The 17,223-nt window shown below is 30.6% G+C and overlaps 2 protein-coding genes across 4 annotated transcripts in view; one reads left to right on the top strand and one right to left on the bottom strand.

Moving 5' to 3' along the window:
• LOC111633877 (neuroglian-like) overlaps nt 1-3,619 on the bottom strand; it is a 74,659-nt gene extending 71,040 nt beyond the window's left edge. Inside the window, exon 1 of one of the 3 annotated variants that reach the window (XM_023378517.1) lies at nt 3,483-3,619. The gene's annotated coding sequence lies outside the window, so the exon portion shown is untranslated. Of the gene's footprint in view, nt 1-3,134; nt 3,342-3,482 lie in introns of those variants that run through there. The other 2 variants (XM_023378514.1, XM_023378515.1) reach the window with 2 other exon arrangements.
• A 7,103-nt stretch (nt 3,620-10,722) lies between these two features.
• On the top strand, nt 10,723-12,090 carry LOC111633878. The gene has a single exon (XM_023378518.1). It carries the CDS (start codon nt 10,981-10,983, stop codon nt 12,007-12,009), a length of 1,029 nt encoding a protein of 342 aa, XP_023234286.1. The 5' UTR covers nt 10,723-10,980; the 3' UTR covers nt 12,010-12,090.
• Nucleotides 12,091-17,223: the final 5,133 nt, after the last annotated feature.

Consider the following 17,223-nt stretch of genomic DNA (forward strand, 5'->3'; position numbering starts at 1 on the left):
ATATAAGGTTATTCATATTTTAACAAAGTTTATCATTTACCTTAAGTTATATTTAAGAAATATAATTGATAACTTTTCATATAAATATATTAAAGTGAATAGTTTCACTGGACAATGTAGTGAAAAATTTAGAAATGTAATGAATATGAATTTATTTATACTATATATAAGAATTTTTATTTTGAAATATACAAAAATTCAACTGTTTAGAGTTTTAAAGTTTAAAGTATTTCATCATTATATTTTCAAAATAAAATTTCATAAGTTAATTCTTGTAATGTTTAAAAACAGAACTGAGTAATTGAAAAAAATTTCCAATCATAAAAAAGTTAAATGTTTCTGGATAATTTTTTTCAATTCAAAATTCATTTATTATTAATTAACATACAACATAACATTTTTAAGTAAAACTTTAAATTTACATTATAAATTCTTAATGAGTTAATTGAATATATTAACTTATAAATTACCTGAAATCATTAAAGGCATAATAAACCAACATCCTATATTTTAATATTCGTTTAAGGAATTATTTATAATTTACTACATTACAATTTGGAGAAATTTTGATGAACAGTAAATTTACAAAATAAATATCTAAACTTTAAAAGAAACTGATAAAAATTATTATTATAGTATTTAGTCATATTTATTCAAAAAATCAAATCATTCACTTATAACTGTCAAAATTAGCATTTAAGCAGATTATTATCTTTAATAACCTGTTTGTCAAAATCTTTATCATCTTTTCTTATATAATATATGTTTATAAAATAAATCATATTTTATTATATTAGTTACTAATAAATATGACAATTTATTATATAATAAATACAATTTTCTTTTTATAGATAATCTCTTCTGTATATAACAAAATAATCATTCCAATAGACATTCTACTATAGTAAATCAGTATACAATGTAATTTCAATCCAAAGGTGTCTGCAGGATTTTATCTGAGAGGAAAAATATGATTTAAATCAATTAACCAATCAATTGCTTCATTAAAATCATGTTCTTTAAACATGTTTGTTTCTACTTATACTGATTATTTTCATGAAAATAAATAATAAACAAATATGAAAACCAACTAAAAACTCCTCCAACAACCTAAAAATCACGGAGTCTTCTAAATAATATATTTCTTACACATGGCTTAGAAGCAAACTAGAGGGGATATCTCTTCATGTGCTATTGTAGTTACTTCATTATAACTATTATTAAAATAATTTTACTCTTATGAAAATGCTGTTACTTTATAAAATTAATTGTTATTAGAAAAGAAGTATTGATAGAAAACAAAGATTGAAACAAATCTCACAAGTCGGAGGACTAATTGTACCTCCTAGCCTCTCCCTGTAAGTGATCCTGTTTCTATCACAACATGTAATGTACAATATTCTTTAGAAAATCAAGAATTACAGTATGCTAATAATAATAAAATAGTAAATTTAAACTGCTAATATATTTTTATAATGTGTATTCTTAATGCTTATGGATGTATATCTTAAAAGCAAATCATCTTATCAATTGCATTTTTAAAATAACTTTGTGGTGATAACATAACTTGAAAAATATATTGAGAAAAAAGTTCCATCCATAATTTTATCAAATTCAACAGAATGAAATAAAAATATAACAAATAAATAATGGATTTTTTCAACAAAAAAATTGGATATGTGATAAATGACAGAATTAAATTACCTCAATTATTTTCACATGTATAATTAATTACTAAAGAAACCTAATTTTATTTATCCATTATATCTGGATATTATCAAAACAATTACTGAAATTTTTTCACTTAAATCTGTTTTCTTCTCAATTGTCAAATTAATGATCTTCAGTATCAAATACTCATATTAAGCCCTACCATTTTAAAATAGTTTATTCTGGAAGAAATTTCATTCAGTTTATTAATAATGAATTCATTCTTTATTAAAAACAAAAATATTTCTAAATTTAAAATGACCACTTAACCAGTGTTCTGCAAATCTATCTCAAGTGTTCCACAAAAAAGAAAAAGATTTTAAAGCTTTTAATGAAAATTTATTCCAATGTACAACATATTACCATATTCGTAGACAACTCCATGTTTCTATTTTATTCAATACATTAAAGCTTATTAGTTTATTGCTTCATTGTTTCCTGAGAATATTAAACAAGGAATCACTTAAAAATTTTTGAATATACTGATGCTAATGCTTCATATAATAAAAAGTGTATGAATGATATTCCACGGCCTCTGAAAGGTCGAGAACCACCATTAGAGTTCGAAATTTTTCAAAGTTAGAATATAGAGTTAGAATTTTTGAAAAACAGATATTAAAATCATTAACTTCTTTTACTAATTGCTTTAAATTAGGGTAATATATATTAAAGTAACAAACCGATTTATAAAATTAACATCATCGTCGACAACAGACGAAATTTCGGCACGGGGAACGATCCGAATAAAAAATTTGTTTATTTATCATCTACTTACACACCTATTACCTCTTAATTACTTTATGAATTATATATTGACAGGAAAATTGAGGAAACTTTCATTTTATAAGAATTATATAAGACCTACATTAAAAATTCTCCGTATATAGCCTCATTAGACATTAAATTTGATTAATAGTTCATTCGGCATTATAAAAAAAACTGGAGACAAAGATGACACTACACCGAAACAGAATAATCGCGCTCTATTAAGGTTAATCTTTGGAATTAAATAAAACTAATTCACAGAGCAAAAAAAATCTGTAGAGATATTTTAAAATGTTCTTTCCAGACAAGAATTGAAATATTTGTAAATGAAACAGATCATTTCCTTCAACACTTTTTTATTTTTTTTTATTTTGAATGTCTGCTTTATAATTTCAGCCTTAGCCTATTTGGATTTCCTTATATCAATTATCTAATAAATTATCATTAGATAATTACTGTAAGTTTAATTTGTGGAAAGAATTCGTCAAGTATCCACGACAGGGAAATTAACGGTTCGTAACGTTAAAGCATGTATTACGTTATTAAAGTGTCGGCGTACGTAAAAATACGCGAAAATAAACCGTTACAACGCCGAAAAACCTCCTTATAAGGAATCTAATTTAAAGTTTGATATAGTGAATTAGACCAAGTCCACTGACCTGTTTCTATCTTCGTATCGAATGACTTCCTATGTGATTAAAACGATCGGAAGAAGCGGTCACACCTTTAAAAAAGCGATAAAGCTACTTCCGTTCGGAAATATTCAATACGATAATCGAGCAGAAACGAAAACGGAAGCGTAAACACTAAGGCGAGCTTAAATTTTGTTTTCAAAACGTCGCCATCTTGACCCACGACCGCACCCTCTATACCTGTTCAATCTTCATCGATATTTAACCGGCATTATATAAAACGTAGATAAATAAATTATTAAAAATAAACTATAAGTTCGATTTATTTTTATATTAATTAATACATTTTAATAATTAATAAAATCGATGTTTTACCTGTTATCTTCCTTTTTCTCACACCTTAAACATCAAACCCCGAATCAACCTCGACTGAACTTCAGGTACGGCCAACTTCTGAACTTTGCGATTGGATAGAACTCTAGCGGGAAAAAATGTCATTACTACTTGAGCTTTAACGTGTATATAATACAGTAGCTTATTGTATTCTCTAATCGATAAGAAAAAAATAAAATAGAATAAAACAAAACGATTTCTATAAATATTATAAATAATCGGAATGTGTAAACTTTTTCGATAACGATAATAATATATTAAGTAAACATTTTATTTCGTTAAATATTAATTTAACGATACCTTATCGCTGGTATAGATTATTATACACGCTCGTTTATGTACGGCGTGTACGGTCAATATCATAATATTTATATAATAAACGAATACAGTATACTTTTTATACTGTGGAGCGCTTAGTACGTACAAATTTCCGCTCGAATAACTCTTAATATATATATATATATATATATATATATAGAGTCAAAGAGGTCATCACATCCTGTACAGTTAAGTTGCATACGAAATTACTGCAGAAACATATTTAAAATAAAAGCTGACCTTCTATAAAACTCGATAATCTTAAGAAAAAATGATTTTTTACGATTAATATTATTATTATTATTATTATAATTCCGATGTTTTTAAGTCACGACTGTCAAACAATAGAACAAAGAGCGTGTGTTAAACGATTTCGACAATTGAACACATAATAACCACACATATCAACCCTTTTATGGTAACAGGAAATAATTCTAGACGTCCAGAAGACTTTTAATTCTAAATATTTACATTAACTACGAGCAAATAATTACCGAAAAAAAAAATAAATAATTATTAAAAGTGTAACTCGTATTTTTACGCCGATTACGAGCCTTGTAATATTATAACCTTGTTATTAACCAGTTTAAATATGTAATTTGAAGACATTTCGGTAGTTATCTATCAAGGAATGCTCCTGTTTAACTGAAGAAAAAAAAAAGTAGCAAGTGGTTTAAATTACTAATGTTCGTAGCTCCTAGCTTTAAGCTTATTGTTAGGAAGGGGGGAAAAAAGTTCTTACACGTGTAGATTATAACTTAAATTGATTTTCAACAGATATCATAAGTTATAAAATCTGTTTTAATTATAATTATCTTGTCATTTAACGCTTAAATATTATTATACTTCGAATATAATCTCATTAAATTGGCTTTAAAATGAGTGTAACGTGTATTTGTTCTAGCGTATCGAATCCCTCAGGAAAAAGTTTTTTTTTTTTTGGTACTTTTCTAGAATTTAAATGCGGTTTCTTATAAAGAATTTTATAATTTTTTTTAACATAGAAACCATTGTAATATATTCAAGACAATGTTAAAGTATTTATTAGTTAAAAAGGCATCACTGTTCAGAAACAGGATATGGTTCATTATGTATTGTCAATATTTGTAAATTGTAGGCGCCTAGTGTATTAGATAAATAAATAAAAAAATTTACTTATTTAATTAAAAATTTCGTTTATATAAATTAGAATTTTTATAGTAAAAAAGTAGCATAGTTTAATCATCATCTATCATGAAATATTCGTTACAACGTCGTTTTAAATTCGATTTAACGCTACAAATAATCCATTCCTTCAAAGTCTAGTCAGTTAAGACATTGTCCAGATTCTCAATTAACATTTTCAATATTGTATAAATATTATTTTCTATATATAAAAGGACAAAATAAACATATTCTTTTGTTTTATGGAACTGTTAATTGAAAGGTGACACGCACTAGGAATTTATTTATGTTAAAAGTAAGGGTCTAGTTTTAGAAACGTGAAGAAAAGATAGGACAAATATAATTCCTTCAACAGTGGAGTTAATGAGAATAAATAGCTTGAGCTTCCTTAAAAAAAATTTAAAAAAAAAATAATAATAATAATTGTATCACTTCATTTGGCTGAACTAAATGAATATTTATATATATATAAATAAAAGATGTCAGCTCAGCTTAATGAAATGAAGCTACGTGTTCATTTCTGTTCTGTTATTTGTCAACTGTACTGTAATGTACATCTGTTATGACTACCATAAACATAGAATTTAAAAAGTGATAACGTACAAAAGGCGTTTTGTTGTATGGCATTCATTTAATTTCATAATCATGATTAAAATCTCTAAAGAAAAAAAATATATTGGAGTTTACGAATTAAGAGCGTTAAAAAATACCATAACTCGACTCCCCTTTAAATCTGTTAGAAATTAGTGTGAAGAAGAAGAAGAAGAAGAGTTTTATTAATTTCTATATAAAATTTAATTAAATTGTTTTTCAATTTTAAGAAAAATATAATATAAATTTTAATTTTAACGTGATAAATTGTAAAATAATTGGGAATAGCGACATCAAATTTGAAAGAAAGAGGATGTTTGTATAGAACAAGATATAGATAAGTTAAGGTTAAAGTAAGGTAAGGTAATAGATGTGAGGCCCCACGAAAGCCATAAAAGAATAGAATAAATAAAAGAAACTTTGATTTATATCATTGTTATTATATAAACGATTAAATTTTTTAGGCCCTCTGTATTTGATCCGAGCTCGAGGCCCGAATAAATCCGGATTCTCTATATCTATGCTCTAGAATAAGAATATAAACAAGGTCATATAAGAAAACAAGACTCGATCGTGTATTCAGAACACATTTGATGAGTCATAAAAGAAACCTAATTTTTTTAAGAAAGTTTAATTAGAACGTCAAATCAATTTTTAGATTATAATCTTCGTTTTAAATCTTTTTTTTTCTAACGAAAAATATAATGTAAGATAAGAACTTACGATGCGGAGGTCTTTTTGAATCAAGATTTAACTACTTTAGTAGTTAAATCTCGGTATGCGGTCTTGAGAATGGCCAACACATTACATGATGGATGAGTGTAAGATAAGAAGCGGGATGTTTTTATCCTTATTCGCCAATAAAAACTAACGTAACATCGAGAGAGAAAAATATAATCATTATTTAATGAAGTAAATTATTGGTTAGTTTTTAAACGAACAAACTATTAAAAAAAATTGTTATTGTTTACTTCAAGTGATTTTAATCTTCGTTGAAACCATAGGTAAAAAAGGGTATTTGCTTAGGGCCTTCAATTCTAAGGGGGCCCCGGGTGTTTATTTTATCTCTTACTCTTGCCTTATTCCCCTGAGCATATTTGACACAAATTGTTAAGACCAATTAACGTCATTTGACCTTATAAAATTTAATTTTTTTTATTATTATAAGTATAGGATGTGGGAGGGGATGAGCTCTAAACTTCGTTTTACCTAAGGCTCCGCCATTGTATTCGTTGTTATTAAATTAAATGTGAGTTGAATTTTGTCTACTTATTAATATGAACAAGTTACATAATTTCATATATTTTACAGATTTTAAAAGATAGATTAGGATACTAACAGGGCCTTTTTTTACATCCTCACTGTAGTTTCAGCCAGGCCCAGAATCTAGTAGCCGAATAACGAAGGAAAGGAGGTCCTCAAAAAAAACCCCGAGTTAGCAACATTGTTGCACTGCACAAATTTACTAGCAATCTTATTGCTTAATTTAATTATTGTTCTTTTTTTAATGATCACAACCGGGCTCAACATTTGCTAAAGCCAAGCTTGCATCCAGATCAAACTATATAGGAAAATTTCCGAATTTCCGACCTAAATTCGAACCCGGATCCTCCAGAGAGGCAGTTCTTTACCTCTGTTAACTCGTCAGTATGTGCTAGTTAATTGGCTGCACATCACAATTTCATATAATTAATTAAATTATTTAAAAATATAAAATATGCAGAATTATGGATATTGCACTGATGATTCAAAGGTTTTTTTTATCCTCTTTTTTCAGTTTTTTTACTGACTTAAATCGGAAGAAAGCTGAATCAACTACGTATGTATATTAGTAATTTATATAATTCATACAAGGAAATGGCCATAAAACTGATATCAATATCACTAGAATCTGAATAATTCAAATAATAAATGATATTGCACGAGTTTTGTCAACTATTTTTATGTCTATTAATGTACGTCTACATAAATCTTCATCCATATTTTGTAATTTTGATTAAGAAAAACAATAATAAACACGTGTGCTAACGTAATATAAAAGAAAATCAAAAGAAATATCTTAAGTTTATTGAAGAATAAGTGCATAGAGAACAGACCCTATCAGTGCCTGACTTCTACAAACTATTCATTACATTTCTTGTGTACTAAGAGAAATAAAACCTATTTTTTTAAATGTATAAAGCCATTTTTAATGCTATTTTTTATATTTTCTAAAATATTTGGGTCTCAAAAAGGCCCTGTATTTCTCTATCGGCTTATTATATAAATAAAAGATGTCAGCTCAGCTTAATGAAATGAAGCTACGTGTTCATTTCTGTTCTGTTATTTGTCAACTGTACTGTAATGTACATCTGTTATGACTACCATAAACATAGAATTTAAAAAGTGATAACGTACAAAAGGCGTTTTGTTGTATGGCATTCATTTAATTTCATAATCATGATTAAAATCTCTAAAGAAAAAAAAAATATTGGAGTTTACGAATTAAGAGCGTTAAAAAATACCATAACTCGACTCCCCTTTAAATCTGTTAGAAATTAGTGTGAAGAAGAAGAAGAAGAAGAGTTTTATTAATTTCTATATAAAATTTAATTAAATTGTTTTTCAATTTTAAGAAAAATATAATATAAATTTTAATTTTAACGTGATAAATTGTAAAATAATTGGGAATAGCGACATCAAATTTGAAAGAAAGAGGATGTTTGTATAGAACAAGATATAGATAAGTTAAGGTTAAAGTAAGGTAAGGTAATAGATGTGAGGCCCCACGAAAGCCATAAAAGAATAGAATAAATAAAAGAAACTTTGATTTATATCATTGTTATTATATAAACGATTAAATTTTTTAGGCCCTCTGTATTTGATCCGAGCTCGAGGCCCGAATAAATCCGGATTCTCTATATCTATGCTCTAGAATAAGAATATAAACAAGGTCATATAAGAAAACAAGACTCGATCGTGTATTCAGAACACATTTGATGAGTCATAAAAGAAACCTAATTTTTTTAAGAAAGTTTAATTAGAACGTCAAATCAATTTTTAGATTATAATCTTCGTTTTAAATCTTTTTTTTTCTAACGAAAAATATAATGTAAGATAAGAACTTACGATGCGGAGGTCTTTTTGAATCAAGATTTAACTACTTTAGTAGTTAAATCTCGGTATGCGGTCTTGAGAATGGCCAACACATTACATGATGGATGAGTGTAAGATAAGAAGCGGGATGTTTTTATCCTTATTCGCCAATAAAAACTAACGTAACATCGAGAGAGAAAAATATAATCATTATTTAATGAAGTAAATTATTGGTTAGTTTTTAAACGAACAAACTATTAAAAAAAATTGTTATTGTTTACTTCAAGTGATTTTAATCTTCGTTGAAACCATAGGTAAAAAAGGGTATTTGCTTAGGGCCTTCAATTCTAAGGGGGCCCCGGGTGTTTATTTTATCTCTTACTCTTGCCTTATTCCCCTGAGCATATTTGACACAAATTGTTAAGACCAATTAACGTCATTTGACCTTATAAAATTTAATTTTTTTTATTATTATAAGTATAGGATGTGGGAGGGGATGAGCTCTAAACTTCGTTTTACCTAAGGCTCCGCCATTGTATTCGTTGTTATTAAATTAAATGCGAATTGAATTTGTCTACTTATTAATATGAACAAGTTACATAATTTCATATATTTTACAGATTTTAAAAGATAGATTAGGATACTAACAGGGCCTTTTTTTACATCCTCACTGTAGTTTCAGCCAGGCCCAGAATCTAGTAGCCGAATAACGAAGGAAAGGAGGTCCTCAAAAAAAACCCCCGAGTTAGCAACATTGTTGCACTGCACAAATTTACTAGCAATCTTATTGCTTAATTTAATTATTGTTCTTTTTTTAATGATCACAACCGGGCTCAACATTTGCTAAAGCCAAGCTTGCATCCAGATCAAACTATATAGGAAAATTTCCGAATTTCCGACCTAAATTCGAACCCGGATCCTCCAGAGAGGCAGTTCTTTACCTCTGTTAACTCGTCAGTATGTGCTAGTTAATTGGCTGCACATCACAATTTCATATAATTAATTAAATTATTTAAAAATATAAAATATGCAGAATTATGGATATTGCACTGATGATTCAAAGGTTTTTTTTTATCCTCTTTTTTCAGTTTTTTTACTGACTTAAATCGGAAGAAAGCTGAATCAACTACGTATGTATATTAGTAATTTATATAATTCATACAAGGAAATGGCCATAAAACTGATATCAATATCACTAGAATCTGAATAATTCAAATAATAAATGATATTGCACGAGTTTTGTCAACTATTTTTATGTCTATTAATGTACGTCTACATAAATCTTCATCCATATTTTGTAATTTTGATTAAGAAAAACAATAATAAACACGTGTGCTAACGTAATATAAAAGAAAATCAAAAGAAATATCTTAAGTTTATTGAAGAATAAGTGCATAGAGAACAGACCCTATCAGTGCCTGACTTCTACAAACTATTCATTACATTTCTTGTGTACTAAGAGAAATAAAACCTATTTTTTTAATGNGGGGGAAGAATTTTTGAATTAAAATAACGTCGTTTCCTGTAAATATCGGAAGTTCATATATAGTCAATCGGGGCCTCCTGCCCCTACAGTTTTCATATCTAGTCTCGGATTTCATCCATATAATTCTGTTATATAGATTAAGGAAAGACAGACAAAAGGTCGACAGTGGGAATTTATAGGTCTACCATTTTTTTTTTCAAATTGCAGCCCAATAAAATATTTTATAATCGTGTTTAACACTCAGGCTTAAAAAGGAGTGTCAAAAGAGCCTTTTAGTCCAGGCTATTGACACAGTGGGGCCTCGAAATTTTGTCTTTTATGTAAATTTATAATGATGAATTGTAAAAAATCTGTTTTCATTGATTTTATTGATACAATTTTATGGATTTCGAGGGCAATGAGAATGTACATTTGTAAACGAGCGAACCTCTCCTACTTTCAGTGATGCTGTACTGTACATGAAAACATTTTAATAAAATACAGAAAACCCTCACTAATTAGAAAAAAAAATGTCTCGAAAAAGTAATTAAAAATTTCTTGACAATAGAAAAATGATAACTAACGAATATTTTCGATATCCGGAAGACTTTGCAATACTGTACATTATATAACTGTAGTAGGCAAGTTACTAAAGACTGTACATTACTGTCATAAAATTTTATAACCTTATTTCCTGTAATAATAAATCCAGTAGTATATACTACTTAAGCTCAATAAAACTTTCGTAAGAGCTGATCGTAATAGATTATATCCACATTTTATTTACAATTGATTAAACAATAAGAATTAATAAAGAGAACTCAACAAGGGAAAATTTTTTAACAAAAACAACAAAGAATTGAGAATATGCAAAACCAAAGAAGAAGAGGTGAAGACACAATCGAAAATCGCCACATTTCTATGGCTCTAGATTCTCGAATCAATCAATCTTTCCATTCCGACGACGTCAAAGAGTTTTCGGGAGAAAAACTTCTTCTAGAGATTCTCACTTTGTATTATTCTTGGAAGAGAATCCACGGCAATATCTCGGCCGATAAAAATTTCGAAAGGCTCGTCGTTTATCACATGGCCAAAGTGTGCACTTATTGGAATGTCAAGGATTCGTCTTTGGTAGCCGAAGTGCTCAATTGCATATTTCACTCCGAAGGACATTTCTCTATGATATTCAATCACGCCGGTATATACTCCAACAACGCGTTGTCTGTGGGACAGTGGCTGTTGACTCCCGAACAACACGACGCGTATCTCGTAGAACATCACACAGTTTCTTTTTTTCTTTACCACGCCAACAAAGTCAGGATGACGTTTTGTGGCACCCGTTTTGTCGATCGCTGTATCGAATATCCGTCTCGATTGGCTCCGTGCTATCTGGCTGCAATTCTCGTCAAACCCCAATTACTATTACTATTATTACAATACGGTGCAAGACTCGTCCCAAAATACGAAGAACTGAGAAGTTTCTTGGATAATTTCGAAGCCGCGGATTTATATATTGTGTTGTTAAAACTTATATCTAGGCTGAGAGAAACAGTAGACGACGATATCGATGCGGCTTTGGAAAACGATAATTCTCTCAAAATATTGAGTTGCTTGAAGTTCCTATTGAGAGCTTCGGGTCAATTGCAAAAACGTTCGATCGAGTTGATTATTTATCAGGCCGATAACGAAAGAAATAGAAATTTTATGTACAAATTGATGGATACGGGTATTCTGGAGTCGTTACGCCATCGTTATTTAGAGCCGTGCCCGTTGAAACATTTAGCGAGATGTACGATAAGAAACGTTCTCAATGAAAATTGGCAACTTCCTCATGGAATACCAAAGCTTCCTTTGCCTTTATTTATTCAGAAATATTTAAATCTTCTCGAAGATTAATTATCAAAGATAAAAAAAATAATGATAAAAATATAGCACCATTTAAAAATTGTTTAAATTCGAATTTAATAAATTTTTTTGTGTCCAAAAACTGTATTGTTTTTAGGCTAAATATTTAATTTATTAATGTTTATAATATTATTATTTAAATTAGTAACACGTGAAAAGTGTGTAAAAATTATTAAATCCAACAATTTAAAAATAAATAAAATGTCAACAAAAGTATAAATATTTGCATTTTAATTGATTTGTATTTATAAGAAAAATATACTGTTATATTTTTTTTATTAGTCTTTCAATTTTCTATATAAATTAACTTATCAAGTACATTAATATAGATAGGAAGCGATATAGTTTCCTTGTCTATCACAAAGTAATTAACACAAATATAACAATTGATATTTATTTATACGTTCAGTTTGTTTGTTTATTAAGTTACGGTAACGCAACACTTGGGGCATTTGCCTACGGGGATGCCTTCCGGGAGGTTTTTTTTAAGGGTAACTGGCCCCCATTCAGGCATTACAGAGTGGAGAAAACCCGGAAAACTCCACCGTCCTAGCGTTATGAGTTTTCTAGTGCAGTTTTATTATATTAAAAATTGCGAAAATGAGAAAATTTCTTTCCATAATTGGTGAAAATTTTTATATGTTTTATTACTTTCATTCATATATTCTTGTGTGATGTTGCCGAACCGCGTGTGACATGTCCGAGTCACTCCGAAGCGTGAGTGGGAGCGTTTTGCACAGAGACAAACTCCACAGTTACAAATAGTTACCTGGTTTATTATAACTAAAAGTAACAGCTACAACAGTTGACAATTCATAGGCGAAATCAAGTTTTCCGATTTGTTTTCTTTTAGGCGAATGTCCTACTGGAACTACTGGATTCTTTCGGGTCCCTTTTGGGAAGTCGACGATCCCGAGGCGTTGATTGGAGAAAGTCCGTAGAGAAGACGAGTGGAATCCGGTTCGATGTCGGGATGCAGAGGAGATTTTTAACTGAGGATGGTGCTGCACAATAGGAAAACGGGAAGAAGCTTTCCGTGTCCTTGAAAATGCCCGTTTTATAAGTTTTTTTTTTGGGTCCCAGACCGAACATTCCGATAGGTTGATGCCGACTCACCTCCGCTTTCTGATTGGGTCTTCACTCGTTACGAAACGTAACAAGATCAGAACCTAGATCGCGAGATGAGTCAACACGGACTGACAATTCGATCCCTATCGAAGATGTTCGATCTTAGGACTTAGATTTATCTATTGTTTTAATCTGAGACTCTCTCTTTTCTAACAATTCCATAATTAAAATTTGAAAGAGATTTCAGTAACAATTTAGTAACGTGAAAATAAATTTCAATCAATTTTACATCTAAGAATTTATGATGCTATGATAGGATCGTTTTTCAAAACTTCTTCATGGCTCAAAAATGCATCAGCCATTCTCCTATTAAATAGTATGCAAATAGATGAGTCATTCCGCTCTGGAAGATTCGGGTTCGAGTCCGGGTCTTGAAACCTCAGAAATTTTCGTGGGTGGTTTGTTCCGGATAAATCGGATCTCGTTTCTCACTGGAGTTCGGTCAGTCTACTGCTGGACTGGCAATGTATGTAGAAAAACACACCATATATTAAAAGGGAATAAACTGGTACAGGGATAGATACATTATTCGAATGAAGAAGGCTGTTGAAATATTTTTAAATTGAAGTAACGTGACTTCCGTTTTGCACTGGAAGTTTGTAGGCCTATACAGTTAATCGAGACCTCCTGCCCATATATCGTCTCGTCTTTCATCTATCTAACTCCGTTCTCGGGATTAAAGAAAGACAGACGAACGACAGTAGAAATTTATAGGTCTACAATTTTTTTTTTCAAATTGCAGCCCTATAATGCAATGCTTATTAAATTTAAAATATATGCTTTCATGCAGAGATTTTAAAATTCTAAATAAAGAAACAGATGCAGAGGAGCATGCCAGCAAACAAAAGGATGCTTCCAAGTGAATAAACAAACCAATTGCATAGTGTTTCACTGGTTTTCTTAACTGCTCACTATTTAGAAGCATCCAATTATCGACTGAAAAAGTGCAAAGACAAAGAACTTAGCTTTTGTTACAGATATGACAATGTTGCCAAAAAAAAATACATTTATTAAACGTGATTATATAAATTCTATTCTACTTCCTAGTTAATATTTATGTAAATAATTGACTCATTCTCACTTTAGGTTACTGATCTTCGGACGTTTTCTGTTTATTATATTTCTGTTGTATATTTGTTAACGGTTATATCTGACTCACGTGTGTTTAAAAATTGAACAGTTGCGGAAATTCGCCTTCTATGATTCACCGCTTGTTATAAAGTATATTTAGATGTAATTAATTATACAGGAAGTTTGTGAAATCGTAAATTCTTCTAAAATAAGTATTTCACAACATACAAATCCATACATTTTAAATTTATTACTCTTTTATACTAATTCAATATAACTTAATAAAGATGGTTGAAAACAATTTTTGATATGGAAGCTCTGTGTGGATACCAAAGTTTTAATCCCTTAAGCAAAATGTGGCAAAGGACCCCCCCATTAGGACCTAGCCGCTCCGAAGGTATAAGAATTTTAACGAAATTTTAAACTGTCAGAAAATATTATAGATAGGTTTTTTAATAAAAAAAAAATCTTTTCGCTCTGTGGGCACTAAGAGGGTCTTTTAAGCAAGTCCATTATGGGTTCCACCAAGACTACAATGAGGCGGCCGGATGGTCACATGTACGGACGGACCACCCTTCGAAAATTTCATCTGAGGTTTTTTCGGATTCAATCATGGGTCCTTCAAAGCAGCTATCACCTTAAACGCTCGGCCATCCGGCCGTCATCAACTGTCCAAATTGCGATTCTTCAGGTACTTCTTCAATTCACTGAGTACATGAAAGTAATGCTGATGCTACAGAATTTCTCATTTGAAGTTCTGAAGCTTGTCATAATATTGGCAATGAGAAGTCTCGCATTGTCATGCAAGAGGACATCAAAGACTACGCTTATTCTCGATTGCAGTTCTACAGTCTGGACCTTTCACCATGCGACTTTTATATGGTCGGTGAATTGAAGAGGCACTCGAAAAATCGCAGGTTTACTTCGGATGCAGAGGTGCGGGAGATGGTCACAGACTTTCTGAAACAGAAACCAAAGGACATCTATGAGCATGAAATCACCAAACTCGTTATTCAATGGCACAAATATCTCAATGCTAGGTGTACATTACTTTTAACCCATGGGTAACAGTTTGGGAATAAACAAAGTTGGCCCACTTTCATTTGACTGGCTCTAATAGTTGTTCTAGTAAAGGAACCAGCAGTAATTTTTTGAACGATAATTAGTTATCTTGTGGTTCGGATTTCGATTGAAATACCATATTGAATAATTATGAATAAATTGTGTGATTATCAGATACAAAATCCAAAAACGAGAGTTGTGTAACTTTCCCGGCTGTCATGAGTTTCTATTTAAAAAAAAATAACTATTATTAATAAGCAAAATAAAATTGTGTATACCGCCATCATATATTTTTAATTCCTATACAATGGCAAAAATCTTAATTTTGAGGGTGAGTTTTATTAAAAAAAAAAGTATAAATGTTAATAACGAGTAAAATCTTCATTAAGTCCAACCCCTTTCGAGAAATGACACATGACACTCTTTTATCTTCTCACCCTCTCCACCTTCAACCACCAAAATTTAATAGCATCAATGTCCTTCATATACAAGCCATCATGCCAAATGTCGTTTCATAATCTTTACCCCGTCGTGAGATACTAAGCGAAATACACGCCAACACACACATACACATATATCCACGGAAGTTTTTTGTCTTAGAACAGCGCTGTCCAACTTATCATAGCCCGCGGGCCATATTTTCTTCACCAAACATTTCGGGGGCCAAGAAGGTTGATAAACCACATGACATTTGCATAGTGCTACGGTTCAGTAAGCACTAATTGGTCAGCGAGTCCGATGTTGATGCTATAAAAAGGCGACAGTTCGACACACCGGATATACGTCACTCTCGTCTAAGTTCGACTTGGAAATTTTTTTGTTCAATAATAAATGTGAATTCTTCTTCCTGGAAAAAATAAGACATTCNCAAAGTAATTAACACAAATATAACAATTGATATTTATTTATACGTTCAGTTTGTTTGTTTATTAAGTTACGGTAACGCAACACTTGGGGCATTTGCCTACGGGGATGCCTTCCGGGAGGTTTTTTTTAAGGGTAACTGGCCCCCATTCAGGCATTACAGAGTGGAGAAAACCCGGAAAACTCCACCGTCCTAGCGTTATGAGTTTTCTAGTGCAGTTTTATTATATTAAAAATTGCGAAAATGAGAAAATTTCTTTCCATAATTGGTGAAAATTTTTATATGTTTTATTACTTTCATTCATATATTCTTGTGTGATGTTGCCGAACCGCGTGTGACATGTCCGAGTCACTCCGAAGCGTGAGTGGGAGCGTTTTGCACAGAGACAAACTCCACAGTTACAAATAGTTACCTGGTTTATTATAACTAAAAGTAACAGCTACAACAGTTGACAATTCATAGGCGAAATCAAGTTTTCCGATTTGTTTTCTTTTAGGCGAATGTCCTACTGGAACTACTGGATTCTTTCGGGTCCCTTTTGGGAAGTCGACGATCCCGAGGCGTTGATTGGAGAAAGTCCGTAGAGAAGACGAGTGGAATCCGGTTCGATGTCGGGATGCAGAGGAGATTTTTAACTGAGGATGGTGCTGCACAATAGGAAAACGGGAAGAAGCTTTCCGTGTCCTTGAAAATGCCCGTTTTATAAGTTTTTTTTTTGGGTCCCAGACCGAACATTCCGATAGGTTGATGCCGACTCACCTCCGCTTTCTGATTGGGTCTTCACTCGTTACGAAACGTAACAAGATCAGAACCTAGATCGCGAGATGAGTCAACACGGACTGACAATTCGATCCCTATCGAAGATGTTCGATCTTAGGACTTAGATTTATCTATTGTTTTAATCTGAGACTCTCTCTTTTCTAACAATTCCATAATTAAAATTTGAAAGAGATTTCAGTAACAATTTAGTAACGTGAAAATAAATTTCAATCAATTTTACATCTAAGAATTTATGATGCTATGATAGGATCGTTTTTCAAAACTTCTTCATGGCTCAAAAATGCATCAGCCATTCTCCT

Source organism: Centruroides sculpturatus, unplaced genomic scaffold (genome assembly GCF_000671375.1).
Source record: "Centruroides sculpturatus isolate CEXI.00-Female unplaced genomic scaffold, Cexi_2.0 scaffold800, whole genome shotgun sequence".
NCBI classification, from domain to species: Eukaryota; Metazoa; Arthropoda; class Arachnida; order Scorpiones; family Buthidae; genus Centruroides; species Centruroides sculpturatus.

Bases quoted from the DNA above. Each gene is read 5' to 3' on its own strand.
- LOC111633878 (XM_023378518.1), top strand. From the start codon at position 10,981: ATGCAAAACCAAAGAAGAAGAGGTGAAGACACAATCGAAAATCGCCAC.